We start from the raw sequence: 24,139 nt of genomic DNA, 5'->3' as shown, positions 1-24,139 counted from the left end.
TTCAAGGGACTTAACTGCGTTACATTGTCAAAGACAAGCCATTTATATATTGCTATGGAAAGATTTCGCCTGGAGAAGAAGTTACCTGTATGTACCTGGTTGTGATCTTGTGTTTTATTTATAAACAGATCTGACTTTTTCAGTTTACCAGTGAAGCTTGAAGAAATGTCAGGCTTATTAGCACTGGCTTAGAATAGTATCATCCTCTGTGTCCTTGGCTGTGGAAGTCGTATGCTGCAAAGAGTAGATCCTGGTGTAAAGTTAGCAATGTTTGTAGCATCATTATTATTCTATAAAATTAGTTTTTTTGACCAGTTAATATTACTGGAATGAGGCTTTTAAAAATTCTGTTTGGCCAAGATACTGGGAAAGAAATCACTTTGTCTTTAATGGTTAAGTATGTTTTGAATATAAACTGAAATATTTGATAACTCTTTGTAGTTACAATCATAATTTTTTGGAGGTATTACTTTTGGCCTGTAGCCATATGTCTTAAGTAATAAAGAAATTAATTTGTGATAAGGATCTTATGCTGTTTTAAAACAGATTTTGTAAACCTCAAATATCCAAAAAGGATAAAAAAACTACATTTATGGTATATTGTTAAATAATCTTTTAACATTCTTTTTTTTTTCTTAATATTATGCCTTTGACCTGTTAAAGTTTGGTTTTTGGTCATTTGGCCAAGAAAACAAATCACAGGTTGTGCTTTTTCAGATGGAAAAATGACTTACGGGAAGAATTAGTACAATGTGTTACGTAGTTACAAAGTCTGTTTCGAATAGTTTGATTTTGCTGGGAATTCCCACTTGTGAATTGAATTTTAGTTTTATCATGTGTTGGTGATGGGCTTTTTTGTTTATAAACTGATTTATTACATTTCAAAATACTGAATACCTTTGTATGTTTGAGCTTTAATTGTGTTCATAAGGAGTCTTTAAGTAAATCCAGTGTAAATTTTTCGCTGAGTAGTCTTGTCCTTTGAAACATACTCAACATTCCAGTATTAGAGAGCTTACTAAGAATCCTGCTTGATGCTTAGGGTATACTAGTGAACAAAACAAACATTATCCCCCTCTTCTTGGAACTTACTGTTCTATTGGAAGATAGTAGAAAGAAGTTAAAGAAGTAGTTATATAAGTATGTAAAGAACATTGAAGAAGTAGTTACATAAATATATAATTGTAAGTTTTAACAGATGCTGTAAAGAAAAAGTACAGTGTGTTCTCAGCACATATTATAGTGACCTTGGTCTCTTGTCGTGGGGGTAAAGAACCCATGTAACTGGGACTCTGTAGAGACCTGGCTTTTAATTTCAGTTCTTTCAGCAGCTTACAGTGTGATCTTATGTCGCTTAAGCTGTGTGTGTGTATAATGTATGTATAAAATCTGAACATTGAACGAAAAAGTAAAGCCTGTTGATCCCTATGAGTCTGTGAGGTCTCATTAAGATTAGGAATGGAAAAGATAATTCATTTACCTCTAGATTTTTTTTTTAATCATGGAGAGCCACTTTAGCTGTAAATTAACTGTTAAGCTGGGAATTTGATGGTATTACAGTTTTCCATTCATTTATGTATCCCTGGTACCTGGAATATGCTTGGCACATAGTTTGTACTCAGTAAATATTTGTTGAATGGATGAGTTCCTTAATTCCTAGTCTTTAAGGGAATGAAACTTCTCTCATGATCTATTGGATTTACGGGGAACAAGGTTATTATGTAGTGGAAGAAGAGGCAAACCGACCATATTGCTAAGGGATTTTCTGGCTGTCTCCTGTTGGTTTTTACTAGAAAACTGCAAAGGAACCCTAAAAATAGCCAGGTAATGATAACCTCGTGCTGACCAGAGATGAGGAATCTTGACAGAACATTTACTGGGCCTTATTTCGTTGAAAAACTGATTGGATCTGTGTGTGTGTGTGTGTGTGTGTGTGTGTGTTTTCCCTTTAGTGCAGAATGCCTGTGCTTTTCTACACATTTTAATTACTAATAAGATTGTGATAGTTTTTTTAAAAAGCCTGTTTTAGAAATAGATTTTATTATGCTTATTTCAGTAAGCATATACTACTTGATAACTGTAAAATAAGTGATCTGTATGTTTTTTGGTGTGTGTGTGTGTGTGTGTGTGTACACTGATTTGGAACTTGGAATGAATGCATTTCCCCATAGAAATAATATAATAAATATTTGTGATTTATAATTTCAAGTAGAACCTTGATGAGGCTTTCCATTTGTTCATGACTCTTGTGCCTTGTGATGAAGCACGTGACAGTACAGTGTGTCACTAGCAATCCTCTTTTTTTTTTATTATATTTTATAAACATATAATGTATTTTTATCTCCAGGGGTACAGGTCTGTGAATCGCCAGGTTTACACACTTCACAGCACTCACCATAGCACATACCCTCTCCAATGTCCATAACCCCATCCCCCTCTCTCTCCCCGCTCCCCCCAGCAACCCTCAGTTTGTTGTGTGAGATTAAGAGTCACTTATGGTTTGTCTCCCTCCCGATCCCACCTTGTTTCATAAAAATAGATTGTTGAAGGCTTTTTGCTCCAACATCCTAATCTATCTGCACCGGGCACAAGGCATTTTTCTCAAGACTTTATATATATATTTTTTTCCCTGTGGGAATTGCATGATTGCCTGAGTTTGAAATTTGCTGTTTTAAATTTGCAGTAATTTCCCATATACCTCTTCTGTCTTTTCTGCATGTTTTAGAGGAATGAATCAGAAATGCCAAGTGAGTTCTTTAGAAACTATGAATATCATTCTTTGGCTTTTTATTTTATGAAATGGTAGGCATTGATGATTGATCTCCTTTTAACTGGATTAGAAAAGATTATTTGCCCTATTCTTAAGCTTTTTGCCCATAAATTTATAGTTTCCTAAATAAGTTCAACTTTTGGTGGTAGATGGGGATGTGGTTAGGCATTGGAAATGTTGGAGGAAACTTGTATTTTGGGGGGGACAACATTGTTATTTATACATATTTTGATAAGTTCCCCTACACGTTTTGGGAAAATATTCTGACATACAAATCAACTTTTGAATTACTATTTATTGATTTAGGTTTCTTTGTATTTCAGTGAAAGTGTATAATTTACAGTATTTTCTTGTGAATTGGAATATACTTTTCATTTTCTGAAGGATTAAAACAATGTAAGTGAAGTTGACAGTAGTCCCAGGCAGGCTTACTAAAATGATTAAGAGCATGAAGCACTCTTTATTGAAGAGCATGTGTAGTACTTTAGTCCTAATCATAATGCAGGGAGGGAGGTGGTGTTTAAACTTTGGTGTGCACCAGAATCACATAAGGGGGTTATTTGATAGAGATACTTATTACCCACCTTAACCTACTGAATGAGCACATCTAGCATAGAGCAAGGGGAGGTGAATTTTAATAAACTCTTTAGGTGTGCCTGAATTTTTAATACATTTAAAAGTCTCTTAAAGTAATAGTTTTATATCCTTATGGAAGTTACTTGCTGTATCTTGGCATTTTCTCCTAGATACTTATGCATGTATTTCCTGTGAATAATTCTTCATACAACCGTAATACTATTTTAGGATATATTTTAATCTTCACTTCATTTTTAATTAGGAAACTCATAGGTATTTGCTTCTCTACTTGTAAGGCCTCTCTAATCTAGTTAGAAAGCTTTTTTTTTTTTTTTTCCCTTAAACATGGAATAGTTTCCTCATTTAATTTAGTAAAAAATGGGAGCATTTTCTATAGGTTCTATACTTTTTTGTGGCATTTTATGTAATATATCCTTCCACAATCCTTTCAGGTGGGTATTATGCTCTGTAGATGAGGACCAAGATAAGTAAGTGACTTTCAGAAGATTGCATTCTTAAGTCTTCCTCTGTATTCACATGGCTAAAAATAAATCAGAGAATATAAACAATAATAAATTCAAAAGTCTACATCTACTGCCAGAGGTAACTGGTTTTACTGTTTTCTTGTATGTCTTCTAGTGTTTCATTATGCAAATTAAAATGTTCCTGTTCTGGGTACTTCCTAACACAAAGTAGCAGAACCTTATGTATGGTTCTCTACCTTGTGTATATTTCATTTTATAATAGGTCTTACACACTATATGTACTGGCATGAAAAATACCTCCCAGTACCTTGGTATTCCACTGGCATAGCCATTCCTCTATTAAGGGGCTCTTGGATTGTGTCCAATCTTTTCCCATTATAAGCTGCAATAAATAATCTTGTACATGTGTCCTTTCATACACAGAGAATTTAAACTTTCTTTATGATCTTATATGTCTAGTTCTTTATTGTCTTCTTTGTTACGGAGCACTTATAATCTGATTAGTAACCTTATTTTACAAACAGAAATGGAATAGAAATTTGAAACCAATGCAAATAATTTTCTAAAGATTAGCGTGAGTCAGTCTTACATTGACATACTTTGGGTAGCTTTTTTTTTTTTTTTAAGATTTTATTTATTTATTTGACAGAGAGAGAGAGAGATCACAAGTAGGCAGAGAGGCAGGCAGAGAGAGAGAGGAGGAAGCAGGATCCCCGCTGAGCAGAGAGCCCAATGCGGGGCTCAATCCCAGGGCCCTGCGATTAGGACCTGAGCTGAAGGCAGAGGCTTTAACCTACTGAGCCACCCAGGTGCCCCTTGGGTAGCTTTTTTATTCTTCCATGTATTTCAGTTTTCTCAGTGCCTTGGGATTATTTCATTTTAGGAAGGCTTTATAGGCATTGGCTTACATCGTTCACTTATCTGATGTTAAGAATGAAAACATTTTGATGTCGGGGTTGCTCTTTGCTGTTACTATATTTAGTTTTCCATTATATTCTTGGAGTTAAAAAATGAAGTTTTAGGGCGCCTGGGTGGCTCAGTGGGTTAAAGCCTCTGCCTTCGGCTCAGGTCATGATCCCCGGGTCCTGGGATCGAGCCCCGCATCGGGCTCTCTGCTTGGCAGGGAGCCTGCTTCCTCCTATCTCTCTGTCTGCCTCTCTGCCTACTCTTGTCAAATAAATAAATAAAATCTTTAAAAAAAAAAAGGAGTCTTTTCCTAGATACAAATATAAAAATAACTGACATATTAACAGATTGAAATTTGAACTTATTCTCTTTTTAAATTACTAAAATTAAATGTTTGTTGTAACAAAAAAATTACACAGTATATGATTGTCTCTGTGTTATTGCTTTCCTAATCATCAATATGAGACAGTTTGAAGGTTAGCCTTCCAAATATTTATTACTGTGTAATACATTTTTGTATATACTTTAAAGAATACAAGTGTACTTTATATAGTATATAAACATACTCTTTATTTAGAAATACAGCTTGAGGCATTATCCTAAAATGATAGGATTTAAAATGCAGTATATTTATTTCAGAAATGAATTGTCCCCTTGAAACATCAATGGATTTGTTCTAAGGGATTCCCAGTATATAAAGTCATATGCATCCTGCAGACTTTGTTGAATTACTTGTAATATGTCAAGATGACTATTTGTGTGGCTTACTTAATTTAATGTTTGCATTTATAGCAGATTGCCTTTTTTGATTTGTGTTTCACAGTTGTTAAAAAGCTATGAAAAGTTTTTAAGAGAAAGGAGGAATGCAGAGCTCCTCCCCTTGTTTACAGTGCTAGTATTATAAATTTCTTATACTCTTAAAATTTGAACTTTAGTTTGTTCTACCAGTTACACATGAGAACATTCTTCTTGAAGACCCAGTCAGTCACAATAAAATAATATTCTTACTTGGCTTTAAGTTAAGTGACTTACTTAAAGGCTCATAGGCATGATTAAATGGGAGCCAGCTGGGTGGACCATGAGAGGAGGTGCTGATAAGTCTTTTTTCAGCATGCCACTTTTTGCACATATTGGGGGTGTTTTTTGGTAGGGTAGATTTTTAGATGTCCAGCTTAAGTTGATTTTGAGTGTTAGCTAATAGTGTTGTTAGTACATCTAAGCATGTAAGTATATCTGTAGAAATAAAAGGTTTTTTTTTTGGTTAGGGGTAAGAGAAAAATCTGTTGTTTTCCTTCCTATCTTAGCCAGCGTTCCTGATAATGAAAGTTTAGAATGGGAGCCCTTAATCCCTTTTAGAATACACAGTATGCTACCTCTTGGGATAATCATCTTTTAGGAGACTGCTTATATTCAACCTGTACATGAAATCACTGGAGGAGAGCTAAAGGTTTTAGAGTCTGAAATGCTTACTAATTATACTTTGGTTTTTTGTGTGTTTCTATGTGTGTATTTTTGTGTTTCCTATTTTAGCCTTTCCTCATTACTTATTGGTGTTTGATTGTTGTGAGGCAGTTTGATGAACCATACATACTGTTGTCACTTGTCTTTCTCAGTCCATTATGTGAAAATACACAGTCTGTTACCCGCTCCTGTAGATATGGAACCTTAACAAGTCATTTGACTTCTGCTTTTTCTGTATTAAATTGAACAGCAATCCTTCAAAGTTCTGTACAATAACCTCTTGATACTCAATTCTAAAATTATTTGATTATATATTTGAATGTCTAATCAGAAAGTGGATTTGGATATCAAGAGATCTGCATTGCCTTAATGTATTGTTTCTGGTTCTGAATTTTGGGATGCAAATAGAGTTTGGATAGCAGGATATTTGTATAAAAAGTTAATCAAATTGATTCAGCTCCTGATTTAAAGATTGGAGAATTTAGACACAGAATCTGGGTAGGAAGGCACAATTGTATTCGAATTCTATGCATTGAAAAAAGCTGTACACAAACATATGCTAGTATAGATCAAAATTGGAGGAGACGTTAATCGATCATTTTAACCAACCTCCTCTTGGATCCTTTCTTAAATGGTCTTCCAGTTTATGCTTGGCCCTTGAAATTGGTTAGAAGCTAACTGTGTTCTTTCTCGTTTATTGTTCTAAGTGTTAGAGGAGATCCTGGACAATGAGATCAGCCATAAAATGGGAATGGCTGAAAATATGTCTTGAAAAATTTGAAAAGTGCTATAATTTGATTGATAAAAAAGTACCTGTATTCTAGGAAAATAATATTCAGTGGGATATTAATGTTGTAATTAATGTTACTACTATAATTATATTTATATGTATTTATATATTATATATAAATGTTTATATAAACATTTATGTATAATAATTAAAATTATAATTTTATTATTTGATTCTCTTATCTCCAGTTGTCTCTGTTGCCTGCAAAATTTCCGGTTATAGCATAAGGACCTTCAAAGAGAATGAATTAGATTATTTATTTTCTTTTTTGAAAGCTCTTTCCTCTCCTCCTTTGGAAGGTTTGTAGTACTTTGATTTCATCTGAGCCAGAACATTGTCCATTTCCTGTTGCCCATCCTTTTGCCTGCTTTGAACAGTGGTTTCAGCTTAATCCACCTCTTTCTTCATCATGCCCCCCAGTGCCTTCCAGGTTATTTCTGGATCTTTAGCCTCTTCCTGGGCCATCCTTTTCCTTGCATTCATCTTTCATTTGATTTTTGACAAAAGCATTATAGGATAGGACCTCCCTGGTGTGATTGGTTTGCTGAAGGAGGTTTCATATCCTGGGTTCTTCAGCATACTCCACATATAGCATAGACTGTGTGAGCTGATCTAGGTCACTCTTAAAGTTTTACGTAGTTTTGTTTAATATTGCCAGCTCTTCCTGAGAACCTTTGTATATATTTCCAAATTCTTGAATGTCTTCTCCAATATGTCTCCCCAGTCCCTGGCTTTGTTGAACATAGCCAAGTCCTTGTTCACTGTTGACTGAGTATTGTACACTATTCTCTAGTCTTAAAATGAAATAGACTTTCCTGAGGAACTAGAAGTGGTGATGTCTTCTTTGCCTACCCAGTCAGGGTGCACCTGTTGAGACCTGTTGCGGTAGTCATATTAGACAAAGTGCAAGGCCTCCTAACAATGGTAAAGGTTGGCGAGGTTTCCTTGGACAGGTACAGCTGACCCATGCTGGGCAAGGTTTCGTATGGGCCACAGTTCAAAATGAAGACTTTTTGAGGGAAGGGAATTTCCTCATCTGTTCATATCTGTGCTGCAGAATCTTGAACATACTAATGTTCCTTTCAAAGTTACGTTTGAAGTTGGGAAGGGAAGATAAAATTAAAATGTTATTCATTTAAAAAATAGTCTGCAGTATTTTATAAAAATATGTTTCTTTTTGTTGAGCTGGAGAAGGGAACAAAATTATGAAGGTAGACTTGGACAATTTGAAGTTAGAAACTCCTTAAAGGTTAAATTCTGCTGTGGCTTTTCCTTTGTAGAGAAATAAGTTCTTGTAACTTTGATTGGCTCTTGGTTAATTTATGAGTGGAAGTGTACTACATGTTTAGTCTATAGATGCATTTTTTTTTTAAGATTTTATTTATTTGTTTGATGGAGAGATCACAAGTAAGCAGAGTCAGGCAGAGGGGGAGGGGTAACCAGGCTTCTGGCTGAGCAGAGAGCCTGATACGGGGCTCAATCCTAGGACCCTGGGATCATGACCTGAGCCGAAGGCAGAGGCTTAACCCACTGAGCCACCCAGGCGCTCCTATAGATGCTTTTTTTTTTTTTTTTTTTTTTTAAAATGTGGAACCATAATACAATCTGGTATAGCTGAGTTAAGTGTTTCCTTTTTAATTAGGGGACCTAAGAGCAAAGAACAACCAAAAAAGCATTCCATATTGCTATCCAAGGGTTTCCCTCACCCCCCCCCCCCCATTTTTCTCTAATTGTTGATCTGGATTGTCTTTCTGTTTTAGTGAATATATGTACCAGTTACTTAGTAACGTCCATAGAAGACCAACAAAAAATTGTCACCTCAGTTCTTACCATGAAATTTGGAATAGTCTTTTGTGGATTAAAAAAAAAAAAAAAAGCCTATAAGCTTATGTTGAAAAAGAATGCGATTAGCTATAATTAGTTAGTTTATAGTTACCTTCTTTGAGGGGAAGGCAATCTGTTACTTATTTTTTTGCTTTTTCAAATAATGCCCCTATTAGTAGGTATATAGTATATATTTGACATCATGAGTAAATGAGAATAATTTCTTTTTAGGGTCCTGATGAAGAAGCTGTTGTGGATCTTGGCAAAACCAGTTCAACTGTGAACACAAAGTTTGAAAAAGAAGAATTAGAAAGTAAGTTTGTTTAACTTATGCTTAGCAGGATAAATTACTAATGAAAGTTTGTTTGTGTGCTTTAAATTTTACCTATTTGTGGAAACATTTTGTTGTTATGAGGTAGAGCATACATTTAAAAGAATGTTTAATACTTTTCTAAATATAGTTCAAGGTATAATACAACAGACACCCATATAACCATACTCATAGCTGCAGTTAGAATATTCCTTGATTTTTCTTTGTTGGAAGTATTGATATAACAAAGATTTCAGAATCTCTATGCTTTTTTTTTCTTTTGAGAGAGAGAGAGCATGAGCAGGGAGGTGAGTATGGGTTAGCGGGAGGGGGAGAATCTCAAGCAGGCTACACGCTTAGTGTGGAGCCTAATGTAGAGCTCAATCTCATGACGCCGAGATCATGACCTGAGCCAAAACCAAGAGTTGGATGCTTAACTGACTGAGCCACCTAGGTACCCTTAGAATCGATGCTTTTCAATTTTCCCTGGTGGTTGCCATTATTTACCTTGGAAATTAAAATACCAAAGTTAAAAAGTCAGTTGATTCTTTTATTTTTTTTTCATTTCTAGAGGCTAGGTAATTTTAGCAATCCAGAATGCCATAGCCACAGTTATTACTAGTCATCTAAATGTTCATTTTATAGGTCAGTTGCACCAGCCTTTTCAAGTGCTATGATACCTCAGCATAGAATTGTGGAACGAATGAATTATATGTCATTCTGTCTTCCAGGAAGAAGTCCTGGCAAATGGTTTCTTCTCTCATTTTTTTTTCCTTCTGACTGAAATAATTTTGATTTACAGAAGAGTTGCAAAGATAGTACAGTGTTCTGTTACCCTTTACGCAGCTTTTTAAAAATTTAACATTTTACGTAACCATCATTGTTAATGAAAATGAAGAAATTAACATTGGTACAGTTTTATTAACTAGACTAAATTTAATTCAGATTTCACCAGTTTTCAACTGATGTTGGTGTCTTGTTCCAGGATCATGTCAAATAGTTCAGGATCCACTAGTACATTTAGTTGTCTCATCTCCTTAGTCTCCTCTATGACAGTGCCTTAATCATGACCTTGACGTGTTTGAAGGGTAGTGGTTAGATGCTTTGTAGAATGTCTCTAAGTTTGGGTTTGTTTATGTTATCATATGAACAGACTGAGATTATGGATATTTGGGAAACTTACCACAGAAGTGAGCATATCATATCTGGGGACATGTGATGTCAATGTGACCTTATTAGTATTGTTAACTTTGAACCCTTGGTTAGGGTGGTGTTCCTGGCAAATGTTCTGATAGCCTTTTGAGGTCTTTTTGGGAACTGTGTTTTTAAGTTAAAGCCTTCTGTGAAAGCTGGTACCATATAAGGACATTAATTTGTTGCTTTTAAAAAAGAGACGGAAAGAGGCAAAAAAGTGTTCTCCATATTTACTTTGTGAGATGGAAGAAAGCCCTGTCTTTTAAAATTATCTTTAGGAATCTAGGCTTCCTAGGGCTTCTGAAAGGAATCTCAGTTATCTGGAAGGTTATTACCATATAATGTTACCTCTCAAATGTGTGCAATCTAGAACATGAAGACTAGCATTTGGATGTGGTTTTTTTTGCTTCCCTTTGTTACCCCAGAGCCTTTAGCTTTGCGTACTTGATACATATCTAAATTTCAGTATGGGGTTTGAGGGAGAGATTACGTTTATCTGCATTTGACTGAATAGCCCATTGACAGAGTAAAGGTTAAAGAAAAAGGAAAGAAAGGAAAGGAAAGAAAGAATCATAACAAGAACACTAAGGTTGATAATAAAAGCTAAATAAACAAGGCTTAGATTTTCATATTCCTGTTTATTCTTTCTAAATTGGAAACTCCTATAATTTATTTTTATTTTGGTGCATTAGGGCTGTGTGCCAGCGCCATTAGTACTAATTGGAGTACAACCTTGTAATTCCCAGTGCTCAGTGATGAGAATCTGACTCTTTAATTTCCACTTTTCTGTAGTATTCAGAAGAAAATAGTCTCACTAAAATTAAATAGTAATATCATTGAGTTTTGTTATATAATTTTTTTAGTTTTCTTATTGAGATATAACTTATTTAACATAAATTTCACCATTTTAAAGTGCATAGTTATTTTTTTAAGGTATATTCACTATGTTGTGCAACCATGACCACTCTAATTCTAGAACATTTCCATCATCTCCCCTCCCCACATGCTATAAAATTGATTTTTAATTTTGGGTTTAAAAAATAATTGGTATTTAATTTCTATAATTTTTTTTATCTAGTGCATACTGTGTACTAGGCAATGTACTAGGCATTGGAAGATGGTAAAGCAAATAATTTTAGTTGTTGTATATCTATAGTCCATTGTATATCTAGTTCTGTTTTAGTTTAAATGTAATGACTTAGTTTATTGATATTACTGTGTTGGCATCTGAAGCAAGAAATCAAGAGTCACCCTTTTCAAACTTAGCTGGGTATGTGTGTTTCAGAAAACTCAATTTTTTTTGGTAAATGGATATTGGTAAATGAATGCAGAATTGCCATGGGTATTGATTTTAGGGTTACAACTGAATTTTAGGAAGTTGGCAAATTTGAAAATAAAGAATTCACAAATAATGAGGATTGACTATACTTTCAAATCTCATCTAATGTTGAGGATCTTGAATTTCTTGAAGTATTTATTTTCTGACCATCTTGTGGAACTTGTTAGGAAAAGAATGTCATTAACTATGCATATTTCAGCATGTTACTTTTTAAAGTACTTAAGGTCAAAAAGCAGCACTGTGTCAGAAGGCATTTGTAGAGTTGCAAATTAGTTAAACTTATAGCCCACCACTACTTTCACTCCTTGTAATTTAGAAAGGAATGTTACTGAAACTATTTAAGAAATCAAGTTCATGCCTCAGTATTTGACATAGTGCTGCTAGCTTTCTAGTTCCTTAAGTTTTATTTAGTGGACAAAAGCAGAGACTACCTTTCATAACCATTTTGTTGGTCACAATACAAATTGGGAATTGTGCAAATTCAGCAGTAGCTTTTTCATATTCCAGAAGCATGTGATAACCTTATTGTATTGTTTCCCCCCACCGATCTGATAATTTATGCCCTTTAGTTGGAGTATTTGGATCATTTACATTTAATGGAGCTTTCAGTAATTTGGACCTTGTTGATTTGAGATTTTCAAAACTGTAATTAATAAATATTTATAAATATCTGCCTATGAATATTGATTATAAGGTATTTTATTATCATTAAAACATACCTCTTAAGGATGTCTGTTAACTAGGTTTGACATCAAAATGTTGGTGGAATAAATTTATGTCTACATGGTATGATTTCAGATAGGCCAACCTCTTCTTTCCCAAAATGCCTTTTTAACCTTGCCAAAATAATGCTTACACAAGTAACTGTTTTATCAGTCAGTGGTATTAACCTGTGACATAGCATTCTTTTAGTGTTCTATAAAGGAAAAGAACAGGAAATAGCATTGTTAATTACATGAGCTTAAATATAATTCTTTTTTATCAAAGTAAAATTTGGTATACTTTTGTGTATATTCTTTCCTTTTTGGAAAATTAGTAATGTTTCTGAACCTTTGGCTAGGTCATCGAGCTGTCTATATTGGTGTTCACGTCCCATTTAGTAAGGAGAGTCGTCGGCGTCATAGGCATCGTGGACACAAACATCACCACCGAAGAAGAAAAGATAAAGAATCAGATAAAGAAGATGGACGGGAGTCTCCTTCTTATGGTAAGAGAAAACAGTCGTTCCTTGTTAACACCTTAAAATTCTTTCCTGACAAATTTTGTTTAAAAAGTAGAATATTTTCTTTCTTAAATTTTATGTCTGCTGTAATTTAGACACATTATAAACCTTGAAGAATATACTAATTGAAGTAATATTTTTTTCTCCAAGGAATATACTCATTGAAGTAATAATATTTTTCTCTATTATATATTTCATTATTTATATGTGCAATGAACAAATATCTGGAATCTTCAGGCTCCTGGATAAGATTAATTTTTCTTCCATTTTTTGGCTAGAAAAATTTATCCACTAAATTGAACTATTTGGTTATCTGTGCAGAAAAATAGTGCTCTCATTTGATAGTATTGCCTGCCTGTGAAAGGACAGAGGTTTGTTTGAAAGAAGAGAAATACAGAAGGGCCAATAGACAGAGGAAATCAGAAAGAAAAAAGGCATATGGTAGAGGGAAGAGAATGTTACCTGAAAAAAATTTTGGTAAGTAATGATTTAAATGGCCCTGAAATGTGCAAATGGTGAGAGCCCCCCAAAAATGCTGTACTACTTGAGGAGGACTTCTAGGATATTGTAGTTAGTGGACATATAAAGCATCATTATTTTTTTAGGACATAATGGGCCTGCATAGCCATCTTTACACCGTGGGTTCTAGTGTGTGCATTCTAGCAAAGTTACATGAGCTGTCCTTGGAGACATTTGTGTGCTTGCTAAAGGCATGTTTTTGTAACGAAGAGGGAAAGAATCTTATGGGTCATATAGCTACAATGTGAACGTAAGAAAATAGTGATATATGAAGTGCCAATTCTGTGCTAAGCATTCCACCAAGCCCTTGACATATGCTCTTTGATTTAATTCTCTCTGTGCTTTTAATTTTATTTATTTTTTTTAATTCTAATTTTAATTCCAGTTACTTAACATACAGTGTTATATTCATTTTAGGTGTATGATATAGTGATTCAGCAATTCCATACAACACCTGGTGCTCATCACACCAAATACATTCCTTAAGCCCCATCACCTATATCACCCATCACCTACCCTCCTCCCTTTTGGTAACTAACAGTTTGTTCTATGTAGTTAAAAGTTTGTTTCTTGGTTTGTCTTTCTCTCTTTTTTTTCTCTTTCCTTATTTGTTTTGTTTATTAAATTCCACATATGAATTTTCATTCATATGGTATTCATTTCATATGGTATTTATTTTTCTCTGACTGACGTAACTTTGCTTAACATTATACTGTAGCTCCATCCATGTCATTGCCAGTGGCAAGATTTCATTCTTTTTTATGGCTGAACAATATTCCATTGTGTATATACGCATTTTCTCTGCATTTTTAAAAGATGGTTGTTGTTTTCATTTTGTAGATGGAGATACTTCAGCTTAGAGAGACTAAATGTGATGGGAATCTCTTAAAAGCCTCTACTAAGAGGTAGTACATGGCCTAGTATATGATGGATTATATTCCAGTCAATAAACAAGTCTTAATACACTGAAAAGATTGAAAGTATATTCTGTGACCACAATGGAATTAAATTACAAAGCTACCAAGAAAAAATCCCCAGATAGTTGGAAATTAAACAGATGCTTCTCAGTAATCTCTGGGTTAAAGAAGCAATCAGAAAAGAAATTAGGAAATATTTTGAACTCATAAAAATAAAAACACAGTACTGGCAATGATTGAGATAAAATCTTGCAAAGTGAGGACATGCTTCTGGTGTACAGGTTCTGTTAGCATGGTACTGTGCAAAGTTAGGACTGTGTATAAATTGAAATTCGTTAGATGCATTAAAGCAGTGCATAGAGGAATATTTGAAGCATTTAATCCTTATATCAGAAAAGAAGGAAGATCTGATCTTCAGTGACCTAAATTTCTAGCTTAAGAAACTAGGAGAAAACCTAGAACAAATTAAACCAAAATAAGGAAACGAAAAGAAAAATAAAAACTGTTGCAGAAAATGAATAAAGTAAAGACCAGAAAAACAAGAGTAAAAATCAGTTAGACTGAAATATGATTCTTTGAAAAGATAAGTAAAATTGATAAGCTTATATAGCCAGAGTGATGAGGGAGAAAAAAAAAGATATGAATTACCAGTATCAGAAAATTTCAGTGCAGATTGTGCAGGTACTAAAAGTCTGATGAGGGAATATTATGAATGGTTTTATGCCAACAAAATTGGTAATTTAAGAGGAAATGGGGAAATTCCTTAAGAATACAAACTAACAAAGAAAAATGGATAATCTTACTTACCCCGTGTGTATAAAGAAATTAAATTTGTAGTCTAAAACATTCCCACAATGCCATTTTACTCCCAGATGGCATCATGGATGAATCTGATCAAACATATAAGGAAGAAATTAGAGAGACTGCCAGAAAATTGAAGATGAAGGAACACTTCCCATTTCATTGTTATGAATCCAACATTACCTCGATACCAAAACTGAATAACAGTTGTTACAAAAAAATAAAACTATAAATATCTCTCACGAATGTAGATTCACAAAGCGTTGACAAACTAAAAACATATTTTACCCCGTAATATCCAAAAAGGATACTGTATCATTACTGTGGTAGGCAGAATAATGGTTCCCAAGATATCTCTCTTCCCAATGCCCAGAAACTGTGAATGTTAACTTTATAGCAAACTTGAATTTATAAATGTGATTAGATTAAGGATTTTGAGATGGAGAAGTTGAATGAAGTATGCCAGTGGGCCAGTTGTAATTACAAGGATCCTTTAGTAAGAGGGAGTCAGAAGATCAGAGAGGAAGTAGTTGTGACCATGCAAGCAAATAGTTGTAGTAAGTGGTTCAGACCCAAATAACATAGGCAGCTTCCAGAAGCTAGAAAAGGTAAGGAAATGGATTTTTCCCCTAGAGCTTACAGAAGGAACCAGCCAATGATTTTAGCATTGTAAGACTCATTTTGGACTTCTAGTCTCCAGAACTATATAAGAAATAAATTTGTGTTTAGGCCACCAAGTTTGTGGTAATTTGTTACAGCAGCAGTAGGATATTAGTATAATAACCATGTGGGAAAACAGGGTTGGTATAAAATTTAACTATCAGTATAAATAACCACATTAACACTATAAAGGAGGAAACCCCTGTAATTGTCTCAGTAGGTGCAGAAAAAGCCTTTGACAAAATTCCACGGCCATTCATGATGAAATTCTCAGCAAAGAAGGAATAAAAGAAAACTTCCTCTACCAGATACACAGCATCTACAAAAAACCACTTTGTCAGCCTCACACTTAGTGCTGAGAGATGGAATGCTTTCCCCTTATCATTTGGAGAAAGGCAGGGTTGTCCTCCGCCACTTCTGTAGAGCATGGTATTGTAGCACCTAGCTTGTGTGATAAGGCAAGAAAAATTAAAGGCATACAGATTGCAAAGGAAGAAGTAAAATTGTCTTTATTTACAGATATAAGATCATGTATGTAAATCCTAGGCAATCTGTGGAATTATAGAACTAAGTGAATTTAGAAAGGTTATAAGATATACAATTATATTTCTATATTTTTCTCGAGTAGCAATGAACAATCAGAAATTGAAATAAAAAAAACCACTTACAGTAGAACCAAAAATATTGCCTGGAAGTTAATCTGACAAGAGAACTGTAAGACCTAAATGTTGGAAGGTTCAGAACATCAGGAAGTTCAGTCATAGTATGTTTTAGTTTGTCCTGCATAGGTCTCAGGGTGGTCCTTTAATATGAGGACCTATGTGATATACATACTGGAAAATTTTCAAATTTGCTTTTTATTGCTTCTCCCCTATTCTGTATTTTCAAATTTCTGGAGTTTTTCCTGTTCGATTTTTCTTACTTTGTTCTCTACATTTCTGAACCTTTAGTTTTCCATCTTCTTGTTTGTTATTGATGCAGTCTGATTTCTTCAGCTTTGTCTTTTCCTTTATATATTTATTAATATTATTTTTAAAAATTCTTTTAAAAATTTATTTATTTGCCAGAGAGAGAGAGAGAGAGAAAGAGCGAGTGAGCAGAAGCAAGGGTGAGGGGCAAAGGCAGAGGGAGAAGCAGGCTCCCTGCTAAGCAAGGAACTGACATGGGACTCAATCCCAAGACCCTGGGATCTTGATCTGAGCCAAAGGCTGTAACTTAACCAACTAAGCCACCCAGGTGTCCCTGTCTTTTCCTTTATTAATCGTCCTAACCTATTCTTTAACCTGTTTATTGCATCTGCAAGTGCCTGCAAGTTTGTTTACTTCGGTGTAGATTTTGATTTTGACTTCATATCTCATATTCAGCAGGAGTTGATTTTGTTTTCAGCTGATGCTTGTGGTTGTTTTCTTGTCCTAGGGCTATCAACTGTCCTGGACTAGAGTTTATACTAATTTTTCAAGGGACCCTATACTGACTATGTAGGTAGTTTAAATTCAGATGCCATGAGTGGGGATTCTGTTTCATATCAGTGATTTGTCCTGCCTCCCTAACCTTAGCTGACAGAGTTTTGCTTCTCTGTGGTAGTACAAAAAGCCAGTTTCTATATACCTCTCGCTTTGCTTTTTCTCGTCATCTTTTGGACCTTGGGAGATTTTCCTTTTTCAGTTTTGATCTTAGCTACATATTAATTACATATTTTTAAAATTTGTTTTGTCCAACATTTTCTTATAATTTTAGTGAGAAAAGAGTCTTATTTTTGATATAGTGTTCCATGTTTTCGGATATTGCATATTTTTATTTGTTTTTACACCAGTTATGTTAGTTTCATTTATTTATTTTTAATTTTACTTTTTTTTAAAGATTTTATTTTTAAGTAATCTCTGTACCCGATATGAGGCTCAAACTTATAACCCTGAGATCAAGAGTCACATGTTCTACTGACTGAGCCAGCCAGGCACCCCTCACTTGTTTATTTTTAAGATATAATTTTTCTTTTTTGTCTGTGGAGGTGATCTTTCTGTGATGCTCTTTGTTTTTGGATTGTTGGTCTTTGTTTTCTTCCAGATTTATAGTATTTTAAAGAAAGTTTTGATGGAATATATTTTTATTTATTTTTATTGAAATATACTAAATATTCAAATAAATACATTTATTTGAAAGCATCTCACTTTCAAACTGAGTTTATCTTTGAAGGAATTGTGGCAATTTTTGAGTGTATTTAAATTCTTTTGTCAAGACACACCATCCCAAAGAGTTCAGTTCATTCTTGGTACTGAAGATGATGACGAAGAGCACATTCCGCATGATCTCTTTACGGAAATGGATGAACTGTGTTACAGAGATGGTGAAGAGTATGAATGGAAAGAAACTGCCAGGTAATAATACCTGTATTATTAGTCTCAGTATTTAGTTGGCTTTTCTTGATTTTTTTTCTTGTGTTGTAAATATAATGAATTTGTGAGTTCCTGGGTGCTTTAAAATAATGAGAGAATTTCTTCTTCTCTGGAAGCTATAGTTTATCTCTTTATTCTCAAAATTGGTTTTCTTAAGTAATCCTTACCATTTCAACATAGCATAGAAGTAATTATGTTAATTATACATTTTAATGTCTTTAATTAGAGAAATAAATTTCAAAAATCAAGGTCCTGCTGCATATGCGTTCAGTTTAGAAGAGGATTAGCAGTGGGAACCACAAGGTTCTGTAGTTTGTCTTTGTAGAAGAGGATTAGCAGTGGAAACCACAAGGTACTGTAGTTTGTGTTTGTAGACCTATTATTGTGTAGCTAGAACAGAATGAGGAACTGTATAGGTTGTAACTTGTGAATAGAGTGGACCATTAGCTCGATTTGTAAAAATGAGTTTGTAGCCAAATTTTGTGTTGGTAGTGGTAATCTTTTTCTCTTTAAAAGAACAAGTGTATATATATATATATATAAAGAACAAGCGTATGTTTATTATATTAAAATAAGCAAATGAAATCATCATTATTTACAAAATATTTTTATGTGTTGACATATTTCAGATGGCTGAAATTTGAAGAGGATGTTGAAGATGGTGGTGACCGATGGAGTAAACCTTATGTGGCAACTCTTTCTTTGCACAGTCTTTTTGAACTAAGAAGTTGCATCCTAAATGGAACAGTGATGCTGGACATGAGAGCAAGCACTCTAGATGAAATAGCAGGTTAAGCAGTTTGACTTTTTCAGTACCTATGTTGTGCTGAAATTAGCAATATTTAAATAAGGAAAATGAGGTGGGATTTTAGACCATTGATGAATTGCTCTTGGTTGAAATCCTGTCCTCGGTAAGACAGCGTGAGGAGTACACATATAAATAACCCTCTTTGTCTTTAATAAACTTAGAGTCTAGAAGATTAATAAATTAGACAAGCTCAACTACAGTACCAAAAAGAAAGTGACTAGTGCCATAAGCAAGATATGCAGTCTGTTTCTGGAAATGTAGAGAAAAGAGCTTTTTGTTTCTTCAGTTTTTGGACCAAGGTACCTGGGGAAAATCCACAAGGACATTAAATGTACTACTTATTTACTACTTATTTATAGACTTTGAACACATGAGAACAAGGAGCAGGTGGTACAGGAGAAAGAAAGTATTCTGAGGAGGAGGAAGAGAAGGAAGAAAGGTCTAAAAAATATAGAAAAACAGGTATGGATCTCACATGGAAGTCAGTTCCCTGTGAGTATACAGATTTCTTGAATAGTATTAGGAGACATTACTTTGGCTTTGCAAGTATCACATAACACAGAGCAATGTTTTAATTATTTACAATGTAATGTCTTCTAATCCAAGGTCCCTTTGTATAGTAGGCTGTAGTACTTATGTTAATGTTACAGTCTACCTGTTAGGTTGATTCCAGTTTTCTCTGAGGAATCTTTTATGTTTGAAAGCTTGACTGTTTTATCTCAAATTAGTGGCACTGTTTTAAAATATTTATTTTATCATTTAAAAATAGTCCAGTCACTACAATAATGTATCATATGGCATTACATCAATCTCTCCATTCCCCATATCTTCTTCACAGCCTGATATACTCATCTTCCTAGAATTTATTACTTCATGATATTTTATGCTTTCATTTGTTCATTGGTTTTTCTACCTCTGGTAGAGTGAGAGCGGAAACTTGATCTCCTTAGCTAAATTCTGTATTCCCAACATGTAAGGTACTCAGTAAATAGTTAATTATTGAATGAAAGAGTCCAATACTCATCTATAATTTTGACAAAAAATATGAAGTGAGGCAATAAAATACCTTCACTTCTTAGGAAGCCAATATTACTGAATATTGAGTTTAATAGAATTTATTGTGTCCATATCAAGAAAGCACTTTCAACTATAGGAAGGCTATTAGTGTAGAATAGTGACCTCTTTAGAAATAACAGTATTTACAAAAGATAGGGGTCTCCATGTAACTTGTTTACTTTTCTTAAATAATGTTCATATTTATCTTTCTTTCTTTTTTTTTCTCCTCCTTTAAATTCAAGTTAGTTAACATATAGTGTATTATTACTTCCGGGGGTAGAATGTTGATTCATCATTTGCATATAACACCCAGTGCTCGATACATCAAGTGCCCTCCTTAATACCCATCACCCAGTTACCCTATCCTCACCCACCTCCCCTTTAGCACATATTTATCCTTATGCATACATTATTCAATATCAGAAGAGAATGATATTTTCTGCAGAACTATTTAAAGGTCTTATTTTTCAGTAAGGTTTCATGTACATTTTATGGTTTATGTTATAGCCCTCCAAGTATTTGTTTATTTAATAAAAGCGGCTGTTATTCTTCTTTCAATAGATATGGTATTGGATAACATGATAGCCTCTGGCCAGTTGGATGAGTCCATAAGAGAGAATGTCAGAGAAGCTCTTCTGAAGAGACATCATCATCAGAATGAGAAAAGATTCACCAGTCGGATTCCCCTTGTTCGATCTTTTGCAGATATAGGCAAGAAACATTCTGACCCTCACTTGCTTGAAAGGAATGGTGAGATAAGTTGTGGCATCCAATTTCACTAACACTTCTACTCTAACAGCATTCCAGTGTACAATTAGCATTTGGGGGCAGAAAGATATTTTTTCCAGATAATTCTGTAGATCATTTTATTATCTCTTTTATTATTTTTTAAAAAGTAATAATGTTGCTTTTGTATTTAAAAATATTATTTCTAAAATATTCTTTATAACATGACAGTTAATCTGTAGAAATCATTCAGATGAAAAAACTAAGTATTCACTTTGTTATAATGGCACATTTATCACTATAGCCAATCCTGAATTACTTCTTGCTTTTTTGTTTTTGTCAAGAACACTTGAATAACTGATTAAAGAGACATGAATTATGATCTGTAAGTTTAATCTTTTATTCTTAAGTCTTGGATTTGAAACTTTATTATTTATATTAGATTTTTCATAGTGATTTTTTTTGTTTGTTTCCCCAAATATACTTTATTTGCAGAGCATAAATAAGTGTTTTTGGGTTGGTTTGATGATTTGACTGCCCTTTATTTATATACTTTATGTAAGGTTTTTTATGGATGGTTTGTTCTTAAGCTAGGGATGACCTCCTTGATGTCTTCCAAACCATTGAGAATGGCACAGACCATTTTCTAGCTCTCAGCTGTCATGTCTAGCAGTGGATTATGTGGGACCTGGTGGCTTATGTGGGGATGCATTGTTTTTGTAGCCATTCACCTCCATCACTGTTTTAAGGCTGGCACATCTGGAGGCAGAGGATACTTCCCTGGGGTTCTGTTTTGGCTCTCAAAAAGAGCTCTGATGACAGTGACTCTGCAAAACCTAGGTACAAAGGGCTGGAGTTGCTTAGGAGGATCCTTCGTGCCTCTAGTAGCTGATACCATTACCCAAGGATTAGAGTTAAGAGGGGTGGTTGATGGACCGCAGTGTCTTTCTGCTCATCTTCTTTGTCCCTGCAATAATAGTATGGCTTTTAAGTATTCTACAAACAAACAGCCATTGGGGATGGGGTTTAATATATCTGGAATGGACAGTAATCATCTTTTGCAGCTCAGCGTGACATACTTAAGTCCGTTTTCTTCTTATGGACCTAAGTTCAATTTTAAAATTAAGCCATCCATGCCACATTTTGTGTCTTTTTCATCTTCATGTACTATATATTCTCAGCTTTCCTGAAATGAGTTCATTTACTCAGAGAGACCCTATTAAATCTTTATGCTTCACGTGGAATTGTTCCTGATATTCCCTGATTGTCATTTGTTTCCTTTTAATCATAAGACAATGGCTGTTTTCTTTTAAATGTCATTTTAGCATGTGCATGCCATTTTTTTGTATTATAGTTGTAATTTAACAGTTTTTCTGCATACAGCTTTAGTTTTAACTAAGTTGTGGTTGTTTATGAACTAAGGTTCATCTTTTTAATATTTCTGGGATCTCTTGAGCATATGGCTTTGATAACTTAGATCATATAGGATTGATTGTCATAGTTCTCATGTTTTTCCTAAAATCAGTATTATTCCACTAAACTACATTTCTTAGAATACCAGGTCTTTGAAATATAAATGTATACGACCTTTTGAAATAGCTAGACTTACTTCATCTTTGCCACTGTTGGTGAGAAATACTTTATTATCTAGCTAAATTAAATTGTATGTATTTAATTTTATCTGCTATATTAGAAATGGATGCATATTTTAGGACATTACTAGTATCTTTACAGGGCTGAAGAATACCCTTTCAAATTGACACTGTTTTTTAAAAAAAAAATTCCTGTAACTTTCCGTACGTTTTAAAATTTTACTTGAGAGCACTACCAGTAGTTGATGCTCTACTGACTAATGTAAAGATTTGGTATCAATTTTAAGTTAGGAATTATTAGATGATACAAACTTTCTTTGTGAGAGAATTATCTTTAGCAGCTTGGGTATAGTGTAGGAAAAATACACTAAATATAATCTATCAGTGCTTGTAAATTTTGTTTAAGGTTTTATTTCTTAGATTATTTTTATATTACCTTCTTATTTGCTATTTATTGTTTATCAACTTTGCATTGATAGTTTTTTTTAAAAAGCCACATTATTGAATATTCTGATTACTAACAGAATATTACCCCCCACCATCTATCATTTGCATTGTTTTTTATTTTCTGGATACATCTTTAGGGAACTAAGTATAATTTAAGCAGCTTTTCATTGCCTTTCTAACATTTAAACATCTGATCGCCATGCTAACTCTGATAGCATGAATTTGAAATTTTGGGCTTTAAAGCTTGCAGTTTACATTGTAAATTGATGTTATGTGTGTGTGTCTGTTTGCCTTCTGCAATGAACTTCATCATTTTTCATTTATTTGTTTTATCTCAGGGGAAGGCCTTTCAGCCTCCCGCCACTCTTTGCGAACAGGTCTGTCTGCCTCAAACCTTTCATTGAGAGGAGAATCGCCTTTATCTCTTCTTCTCAGTCATCTTCTTCCTTCTTCAAGAGCTGGAAGCCCTGCAGGCTCAAGGTGTACAACCCCAGTACCCACCCCTCAAAACAGCCCTCCTTCCAGCCCTAGCATCAGTCGCCTGACCTCCAGAAGTTCCCAGCAGAGTCAGCTTCAGGCCCCAGAACTACTGGTTTCACCTGCCAGTGATGATATTCCCACAGTAGTAATTCATCCGCCTGAGGAAGACTTAGAAGCACTGAGAGGCCAGGAGCAGAAGAAGGAGGAAAATTTTGACATGACTCCAGGCAACTATTTGCATCCTCCTTGTGTGGTGCTTTCTGCCTCCGGATCACTTGCACTTGGAATGCCTTTCAGCACAAGAGCTTTAGCAGCATATGTAGATAATGCTTATAATTTATTTTGACTTCTGCATGTTTTTTTTTTCCCCTTATAGTATATTGTAGAAAAGAACAGAAGTATTAAACATTTTTAGATTACAAAAAGACTGCAAAGAACTACACATAACTTAAAGCCCTTTCAAAAATTTTTACTGAGATTTTACAGGTCAGGGCATTTGAATGGTTCAGAAAAACAAATTTTTATAAGTAATCTTTTAATTTTCCAAGATTTAAAAAAAAAACGGTGGCTTCTTGTGCATTTCCTTCATAGTATGAATGAACACATCTTGGACATAAATTACAATGAGGCGATGTGCCTTTCAGCTACTATTTGTTGCTTTTTTCCAAGGACTGCAGTATATTTTAACCTTCCTAACACAAATAGGATCAAATATTCTTTTCCTCCTTTTGTCTCTGAGAAGATCAAAGTTCTCTAATGGCTATCTGGGATCATCATTATTTTAAGACTAGTATTATATTTTGGGATAGACTTTAGTTTGTCCTCTGTTTAATGTCATAGCTACCTTTATTCCAAATTGACCT

At 34.2% G+C, this 24,139-nt stretch overlaps 1 protein-coding gene across 13 annotated transcripts in view; it reads left to right on the top strand.

Annotated features, from left to right (window-relative positions):
- Nucleotides 1–24,139, top strand: part of SLC4A7 (solute carrier family 4 member 7) — a 112,951-nt gene that overhangs the window by 32,559 nt on the left and 56,253 nt on the right. For 4 of the 13 annotated variants that reach the window (XM_047738618.1, XM_047738634.1, XM_047738608.1 and 1 more), the window contains exons 2-7: nt 9,044–9,125; nt 12,716–12,862; nt 18,011–18,149; nt 18,797–18,957; nt 20,593–20,742; nt 23,135–23,503. In XM_047738618.1, coding sequence (XP_047594574.1) covers nt 9,044–9,125; nt 12,716–12,862; nt 18,011–18,149; nt 18,797–18,957; nt 20,593–20,742; nt 23,135–23,503 — 1,048 coding nt within the window. Of the gene's footprint in view, nt 1–39; nt 88–9,043; nt 9,126–12,715; nt 12,863–18,010; nt 18,150–18,796; nt 18,958–20,592; nt 20,782–23,134; nt 23,504–24,139 lie in introns of those variants that run through there. The other 9 variants (XM_047738644.1, XM_047738626.1, XM_047738694.1 and 6 more) reach the window with 6 other exon arrangements.

Source organism: Lutra lutra, chromosome 1 (assembly GCF_902655055.1).
Source record: "Lutra lutra chromosome 1, mLutLut1.2, whole genome shotgun sequence".
NCBI lineage: Eukaryota > Metazoa > Chordata > Mammalia > Carnivora > Mustelidae > Lutra > Lutra lutra.
The sequence above is the reverse complement of the archived record's forward strand: the minus strand, read 5'-3'. Positions and strand labels throughout refer to the sequence as shown.